At 37.1% G+C, this 9,383-nt stretch overlaps 2 protein-coding genes across 2 annotated transcripts; one reads left to right on the forward strand and one right to left on the reverse strand.

Annotated features, from left to right (window-relative positions):
- The first annotated feature begins 266 nt into the window (after window positions 1-266).
- Window positions 267-5,664, forward strand: LOC106712890 (zinc finger protein 699). The gene is made up of 11 exons (XM_014505562.2): window positions 267-398; window positions 521-632; window positions 1,158-1,259; window positions 1,998-2,193; window positions 2,390-2,499; window positions 2,825-2,952; window positions 3,583-3,718; window positions 4,249-4,382; window positions 4,765-4,897; window positions 5,280-5,452; window positions 5,599-5,664. Exons 1-11 carry the CDS (start codon window positions 267-269, stop codon window positions 5,662-5,664), a joined length of 1,422 nt encoding a protein of 473 aa, XP_014361048.2.
- Window positions 5,665-6,178: 514 nt separating this feature from the next.
- On the reverse strand, window positions 6,179-8,767 carry LOC106712893 (E3 ubiquitin ligase BIG BROTHER-related). Its single transcript, XM_014505567.2, has 2 exons — window positions 8,494-8,767; window positions 6,179-6,403 (listed from the first exon to the last, which is right to left on the reverse strand). The coding sequence occupies exons 1-2, from the start codon at window positions 8,679-8,681 to the stop codon at window positions 6,238-6,240; spliced, it is 354 nt and encodes a 117-aa protein (XP_014361053.2). The 5' UTR covers window positions 8,682-8,767; the 3' UTR covers window positions 6,179-6,237.
- Window positions 8,768-9,383: the final 616 nt, after the last annotated feature.

The following is a 9,383-nucleotide window of genomic DNA, read 5'->3' on the forward strand; positions in this document are numbered from 1 at the left end:
CAAATTTGGCGCGTTGCAAAAAACATGGTACAGCTACACGAATATGGCGCCAAATTTTAAATTATATCTCTTATTATTCTTAATAAAAGTATATTAGCAATTAAAGCAGCAAAAATAAGAGCACAATCATAGCCGTTAACGATTTTAATCCAATTCACATTAAGTTTGAGAAATAAAATAGCCGTCTTTTGTTTTTAAAAATCAAATCGGGAATAATTACAATACATCCTCCTTCCATTGTTTTAAAATAATTTAAAAGTACAACAATGGAGGAGGAAGAGGATTTTGTTGGTTGCATAAGTTGCATGAATAACAAAGATTTATGCGACCTATTTGCTATTTACGCCGATAATGAAGAAACCTACGCACAAATGTTAAAAAGTTGTTACAATATTAAGGTTATGTTTACAATTTGCGTTTTGTACTTGGAATTTTTATCTTATAAATTCATATATAATTTCAAATATATTTCTATTTATAAATTGTGTCAGTGATTGATAAAAATGTTATACAATTGTAGATATCTACGGAATATAAATTTATATGTTCTGATTGTGTTGAAAAATTGGAAAAAGCGGCGGCGTTTAAAAACCAAACTAGTAAAAATCTGGCAATGCTTCAAAGTATCAAAGGTAAATGTTTTTATTTCTATATTTATATCACGTGAATAAAGGCATTTTTTGAAATTAAATGTTTTTATATAACATTTTTTATAACTATATCAATTCTTTGCATATTTGTATATATGACTGTGGGAACAAATAAATTATTAAGTAACAATGGTAAAGGCCGCTTTAAAATCTTCGCACGAATGGACCGGCTCACTTCCAATACCACGACCACACAGAAGACACTAATCAAGTGGAAGATATTCCGCATACATTCCGATGTGTGTGCGTACCGGAGTACTAATTTTAGTCTAGTTTCTACTTCTTTCTTTCCATAAGGAGGTAGGTTTGACGGAGGAATGGACGCATTGGAAAGAGAAATATCTTTTCGTGTGTCCTCTCCTCCATTTATTAACGGTAGCCAATTTATAATTGCGGATATTTATGGACAGCTATTTCGGTGAATGCCACGGTGATGGCCGCTTGTTTATTAAAAATAATTCTTTAACCATGATTGCGAAAAATAACTGAATTTTTGAATTCCCTTAGATGAGGAGTATTTGGACGAATCAATCTTGGAAGAGGGAGAGAGTCTAACAGTAGACTGTAGACATAAGAATAACCATTTAACTTCTACTGAAGATGCTGATGGTGAGACAGTTTTCATTACACAAACGTAACATACTAGATTTTGACACTGTCCGAGGCTAAAAGTCGTAACACATCTCCTTTAATGAGCAGCAGAACCCCTTCACTCTATTTTCACTCTATTGCCGCTGCTGAAATATTTATAAAACACGATCCAAGGAAAATCCACACCAAAATGACAACTACATCCGCGTTGAGTGTGATGACTGTGAGCCGGGGTCAATTCTAGTCATCTTCCCCTTCTCGCCTTTATAAAGAAATGATAGGAAAGAGATTTGGACGTATAGGAATAGGAAATACTTTCCTTCTGTATGTCCTGTCCGCTGTTAAATGTAGGCATATCATCTGCTACCTTCTAAAAAAGTCAAACATCCTGTACTGGGCTGATTGATAAAACTTTATCACATTTATCCGAGAGTGGGTTCGACCCCCAACTAGTATGAATTGTCGACATAATACAACGGACGGAGAAGGGGACGCATAGGAAGGAGAAATATTCTCTTCTTGAGCCTCCCCTTTTCCGTAGATTAAAGGTATGCAACCCATCTGCAATTGCAAATGTCTGTGGGTAGTGATCGCTTAAAAATTTCGGGCGAATTCAAATGGCCGCTTACTCGTTTTGCCACCTAATAATAAAAAAAAAACATCAAGATGTCTATGGCCAGAAGTCATTACACTATTTTAGCGAAATCATGTAACCGTTTCGTTTGACTTCTGTTTTAAAATGTTGTAATAATTAAGATATAAATGAAGAACACGAGATTCAAGCATTAGATGAAACCACGTGCATCTACTGTAATGTGCAATTACCCACTGCGGAGGAAATAGACCAGCATGTTCGTATGGTACATGGCCTAGAGCCTCGGACTGGTCAACGTGTACGAGAATGCTCGCTGTGCGGTGCCTCACTTAGCGATCTCGCTGATCATATAAACAGGTATATTGGGTTTCAACCTTTAACCATAGAAAATTTCGCTAATATGTTAGTTTTCACTCTTAAATTCTAAAAAATCCCTTTTTTACTGGCATACCATATATACTGAATTTATGCTATTGTGTCCGTTATTTTTATACAAATTTAGTTACTTGCAATCACAAAGTGGAAATGAGGCTTAATGTTATCTATCTTGTAGATGTCATAGCGCTTCTGAAAGTGAGAATAGACAGTACGCGTGTCACTTCTGTGACAATGTCTATAATAGCAAGAAGGCTTGCTTCACACATCTCAGGATGAAACATGGACGTAAGTTAAAATCTCCTTACAACGATAGAAAATTTCATTTTAGTTGACTCCCTTTTAAAATTTAAACTACTTTAGGAACCATTGGTCTAGATTAGGGATCCCCAAACTAATTTGGACAAGTGACTCCTTTTCCAAAATGAACTGTTATCTCAGACCCAAATTACCAAATTACCTACTTTTAAGATCAATTATTAAGTTTGACTTAGGTCAATAGAAGAAGACAGAGTGAGAATTAGCAATGCTTTAAGTTGGTTGATATCGAATTTAAAGCATGGCCTTTGTAATTCCCTTGTCTAGATAAATACTATTTAATATGTTTTACTAGTGAAATTATGTAACGACCATACTCCGAAGTATTCACCTACCGATCGTAAGAAGTGTCACATTTGTCAGCGAGATTTCAGCCAGAAGCAAATACTCAACAATCACCTGTGGAAAGCTCATGGATATGAGGTGTTTACCTACTCATAACTAATTTGTTCCTATACAAACAGTTAACCATAGACTAACTGTACCTTAATACTTCATCATCATCCACTCACTATACGTCTCCACTGAGGGTCTCAAAGTCTACCCTAAGTTAGAGATGACTAGGACATAGTCAATGCTGACTCAGTGCGAGTTGACTTCACATATATCATTGAATTTCTTCTCAGATATGTGCAGCATCACAATGTTTTCCTTCACAGTAAGAACATCAGATGTACATATGTACAACGAAAATGGAAAAACATATTGGTATATGGCGGGATTTGAACCCAGGACCTGCAGATTGCAAGTCAAGTGTTTAACCCTTGAGCCACCGACGCTCTCTTTAATACTTATAAATTACTAAATATTTCTGTTTAAAACACACTTTTACTTACTCTTACCTCCTGCAGCCTAAACGGGTCATTCGATTTGTATACATCCCCCGAGTGTCATAAAATCGTCATCGAGGGTTAAAGTTAGTGGATTTTTCAAATAAAAAATTTATTTATTACTTGGGGACCACTTTACATACATACATATATGTTATACATGGTTTGTGATGTAAACTAACGGTTGAAAAGTCTTAATTGAATTTCTTAAACCGAACGGCAGGTTGAGAAACGCAAGGCATTCTTTTGTCCATTGTGCAATGAGCGAGTTAGTTATGGCACCAACTTTAGTGCTCATTTGTTACATCGTCATCAAGTCCGAGAGCAAGTGGAGCAGTTGGAGTTCGGGACTATGGATGGTGAGATAACCTAAACACACATCATCATCATCAACCTGCCCTTATCCCTATGAAGGGTCAGCACAGTATGTACTCCTCCATACATCTCTATCAGCTGTCATATCTGAATTTACCCCCTTCTTACGCATATCCTCTTTCACACAATCTATGCATTCTTTCTTTGGTCTTCCTCTACCTAAACACACGTCATCCAATTTTTTTTTTTGGAATTTGTTCCGGGTATTCTCCGAAACGACTGGATTCTGACGGGACTTTTACTGGAAGATAGTTGATGTATGCAAGAGTAACTTAGGCTAATTTTTTAAATTCCACGCTGACGAAGTCACAACATCTAGTCAGAAATATAATCGAAGTAGAAAGTATAAATAATAGTAGTTTGTCACCAGATTACATAGTATACTTGTTCCTTTGTTGCCTAATTTCTTTAACTTACCTTAATCCGACTCGAAGGATCATGAAAATATTATTTTAAGAAAGTTATATGGATTACATATATTGCCTACTTATTTAACTACAGGTATTTATTTCAGACTTCATGTTATTCAAGAGCGCGATACAGGAAGAAACCAAATTCAGGTTCCGGAAGACGACGGCCAGCAAACAGACGATTGAGGGTGTACGGTCTCACTACATGTGCAGCCAGTCCGGTATCTACGTGTATCAGGTGAAATGACGTTATATTAAAAAAAACACTAATTTATTTACCTAGATTGTCAATTTTGATATGTACTCAAAATGTTATGAAGTCAGAACTTGTAAGTTTTTTTAAAGGAATTGCTAGTCTCAGCATTTTTGTTTATTTTATTGACCTGTGTTTATGCCTGACATAGTTTTAGGGGGTTCCCAAAAATCAAAATTAGGGGGGTTTTCATTTCGTCTGTAAATTTTTTATTTAGTTCGTAGCTCCGCTTCTGTTTGTCTGCTTGATGATTTTTTTTCTTTCAATGACTGAACAATACATATTTGTAAGAATATTGTGAAAATGGTTAATTTGTTGTGTTATTATACTCTAAACTTGTGCCTTTCTAGACCTTTGCTATTCTTAGGGTAAAGGTAAAAGGCCAGCGCCTGAGAGACAGATCTATAAGACGGGGAAGGCGTGCCCGGCACATATGATCGTTACGGAGACAATGGACCGCGTACTCGTCACATTCTACAAGACGCACGTTGGCCATGGCAGTGAGTATATCGGGGATTCCCTGATAGTGTTGCCAGCTCTCTATTCAAAATACTATGATAATCTAAATTATAATACCTCATTATCTCTCCCCTGTCAATTCAATACAGACTGTCTTGATTTTCATTTTTTAAGCCTAAATATATTTTACATTTTTTTTCTGATGAAACTGTCCGCGATAGTAGCGCCTCTTACTAGGATAAAGTTCTTTAACTGATTATATTACCTTTTATATCAAAAAGATCTGAAAATTAGTTCCTAGGATCTTCGAGATGCGCTTTAAATCGGCACAAAATAACCTCCTTCTTTTTGAAGTCGGCTAATTAGCTATTCTTTACAAGGATTAGCCTAGTTTTGTGGTGAAGTTATACATTGTTTGGTCAGCTTGCCCATACTATGAGCCGCGCGAACCGAAGCGCGCTAAATGCGAGGAGGCGGAGGGTTGCCCGCAACTTGTGTGTGACGCATGCGGCGCGGGTTTCTCGGCCACAGACAAGTTTAAGACGCACGTCGCCTCGCACGGCCTCAAACTGTTCCCATGCGAGCACTGCGATGACGTAAGTAGACCATAGACAAGCTTTATTTTTTAATAAAATGTTAATATTTATTTATAGGATTTGATAGTCCTGTTTTTTTAGGTTTTGAATTGAAATATATTTTTGTGTTAATTTCTTTGATTTTAGTAGTTTTTTTTTCTTCTTAGTTATTCCAGAACATTGACGCTTGGACCCGTCACGTGAGAATAGAGCACGACACTAGTTTATTGTGAATCTAATTTCATAACTTTACCATTTGGGAATTAAAGAAAGAAACGTGGAGACTTAACATGTTTCATGTAGTTTCAAAATTGACATTAAAAGGAGTTTCACAAATATCATCTAAAAACTATTTTATTTTTTCATAATAAGTATAAAAAAAGTAGAAATAAGTATGTTTTCATGTTTTGTTGTTGAAGTGGCATTTTATGTTTTATTTTAATGTTTAAAATAAAAAACCAAAAAAATATACTGTTGTATTTTGATTAATTTTATAAGTACCTTTTTTATAATCTATAATTACATATTTCTACAAATTAGGGTTGCCAACAAGAATTCGGTTAATAAAACATTATGCACAGACCCTACATAAGTGAGATAAAGCCAGGAATAATTATATATTGTATTTAACAAAAGTTTCATACTGAATTTGTCTGGGGGGCAATAGACTACCACTAACATCTATAAACCAATGGGACAGCCATGTTTTACACGTGCGTTGTGTTCTGGTATTTTGTGCTAATTTGATTTCCGCCATATTGACGCTGACTAGCGGTTCTAGCTGGTTCTATAGAAATCAATGTATTTTATTGCATTTTACGCACAGGGGTCCTGCAAGTTGGGCAGGTCCCATTCTCTGTGAGCCATTGATTGACACATTTCCCGTGGAAGGTGTGTCTGCAAGGCAGAACTGCAACGTCCATGTCGTCTAGGCAGATTGCACATTTCTCGCACGTCGACACTTGGCTGCGGCTAAAATAAACAAAAATCTTTGTATAGGTCTTACTCTTACTAATATAAATGCAAATGTTTAGATGGATGGATGTTTCTTTGAAGTTATCTCCGGAACGGCAGAACGAATTTTGATGAAATTTGGCACAGACGTTGAACACAGTCTGGAAGAACACATAGGCTACTTAAATTTTATTTAACGTCGCGCGTACAGAGTCGCGGGCGACAGTTAATAGTTGATATTTAGAGAAAAGAATATCAAAATTATCAAAATTGGTTTAGACGTTCAACCTCTATACATGGACAGGTTATAAACCTTAGTATTTCGTTCGTATTCTCACCATTTTGACGCTGATGCTTGCGGTTACTAGCGGTGGTTAGAATTCAAATTAATAATCGAAGCAAAAGTTGTCATTTGCAAGCAATAACCTATCTATTTTGTAACAACACGCCAATAGATGTCGCCAGTTGCAAGCCTTTTTTTTTTTTTACGATGCTCTTCACGTCGCCTAGTGACTGGGTCGCGGGAACACTTGCGCAATCGTCCGCAACCCAGCCAGCGCCGTCCGCCAAGGTGGATTCGTCTTATTTTGGGACGAGGAGTCCCTCCACCTTACAGTGAGATGCACCCGGAACATCGAGGTGCGTCTCCCATCTCATTGATAGGTGGCGATGGTAGGTTCTATCGCCCGGAGCCCTACCACTAGGGGGGCAGACGGCGGTCGTGTGCACGCCGCCTGCCCCCTGCTCTTCGGCGACGAACAGGGTCCGCGAATGCGTCCTCCTCCCGCTGCCGCTCTGCCGCCTCCTTCAGCTCCATCACCTCCTCACAGAAGGAGGCGACAGCGTTCCACGACCTCTCGCTGCTCACCATCGCATTAACGACTGCGGGCAACGAGAGGTCCGTCCCTACCACTGCCACGAGTGCAGCCCGCTGGGTCGACCAGTACACGCACGACTCAAAAGTGTGTTGGGCCGTATCTTCCGCATGGCCGCACTCATGGCACACCGTACTAGGCTCTCGTCGCGCAATCCGGCACAGATACCTCCCGAAGCATCCGTGCCCTGAGAGGACCTGCACAAGACGGAACGAAAGAGCCCCGTGCTTCCGACCCGCCCAGAGCTCAAGAAACCAGTTGCAAGCCTACGTCATTCTGCTAAGCCATGCTCCATCCTCCCACCGCCAAATTGTGAAATAAAACGCTGAAGTAACTTTATGCGTGTAATCGGGCAGCAATTTCCCTTAATTAATTTTACAGGAAACATTATCTAAATGAGCTGCGCATTGGCTTATATAGGCTGGCTACGCTTCTCCCTCCAGGCATGGCAGGTGTCATTGGCGGTGGGAGGATGGCGTAGCGGCTTAGCAGGATGACATAGGCTTGCAACTGGCGACATCTATTGGCGTGTTGTCACAATTTATATACATCAGCGGCTAAAACTCACATTGGAATGCTATAAACTCACATAAAAGGGGAAAAACATTAATATCCCGAGTCAATTATAAAAAATTTAAACATGAAACAATTCTACCGACTTTATAATTATCATTATTAAAGTCGGTCTCAAATTAAAGTCCTTCATTGTATGTACAAAAATATATTCGGTCTTTTTAAAGAGAGCGAGTCAACTTTGATCAATATATTAATGAATTGTTCTTTTAATCGATTCATATTAGAGCAGAATAATCGATCAAAAATTTTGTCTATGGATTTTATTGAAATGTCAAAATGGAAAGCTTCTGCTTTGCAGTGGAACAACACTACAGTCCACTAACAACATATGATGTTATTATTTTTAATTTATTATAATAATTGTATAATCCAGTGCAGTTACATCACATTTTATCTTTTATTATGTTTTATTTTAAGGTATATATACATATCAAATATATTTTACAAGGATCTTGTTTATTAAAATGCAATGTTAAATTAATCCTTACGCCAACACTAATTTACTGTCAGGAAAATACATTTGTTGATATTAATTACACTGGGATTTTCAAATTGCTACGATAAATAACCTATAATACAAAATATAAATTATCATGAACCACCATTGCTACACACTTAAGTTATGACATTGGCGCTTTTAAAGTTTTTAATACTTACTATTTTTGCGATTGGGAAGGCTGTTGTCTTGTGCTACTGGTTTCATTACATTGTGAACCTTGACTAGAATTTTTACCAACAATATAGCCAATTGCCGATGCAGCAGCACCAATTGCAACGCCCGCAGCAACCATCCAGCCAACACCGGACTCATTTTTCTCCTCGTTTTCCTCTTTTCTGTCACTCATTATTAATGTTTAATAACAAAACTGAACAATAGTAATATACCTATTAAGCGCAAAGGGAGATTTTCTCGGTCGTACGACAGTTTTATAGGTGACCACTAAAACTACCAACCCTATCTATAAACGATAAATGTTACCATGTTTAAATTATTTTTTACCAAAATATTTTTTAATACGTAATTTATTTTGCGATGAATTTAAAATACAATAGGTTGTGAACACAGATTATTAGTTTCGGTTTGTACAGTGAAATAATAAAAATTAAAAAAAGAAAACGGAGAGGTGGTTCTCATAATTTACTTTTATCTTTGTTCTATACAAATCGAATTAAAAATCTATGGTTTGACCAAAATAATCACGAGTGGAATATGTGAATTATAGCCGCATTTAAATTATAAAATAATTATATAGTCTTACTAATATAAATGCTAATATTTGGATGGATGGATGTTTATTAGAAGGTATCTCCGGAACGGCTGCACGGAGATCGATGAAATATGGTATAGATGTAGAATCCAATCTGGGAAAACACATAGGATACTATGACCGTAGTAATGCGTACAGTTCCCGTAGGATAAGTTTGATTTATATATTTACTCGATAATTCCGCAACGGCTTAACAAATCTCGTTTCAGAATGAAGCATTTTTCACAAAGAAAAAGCAACGATTTATTCAATCTCCACGATAAAAATGACTAACAAATG

This window comes from Papilio machaon, chromosome 28 (genome assembly GCF_912999745.1).
Source record: "Papilio machaon chromosome 28, ilPapMach1.1, whole genome shotgun sequence".
Taxonomy (NCBI): Eukaryota; Metazoa; Arthropoda; class Insecta; order Lepidoptera; family Papilionidae; genus Papilio; species Papilio machaon.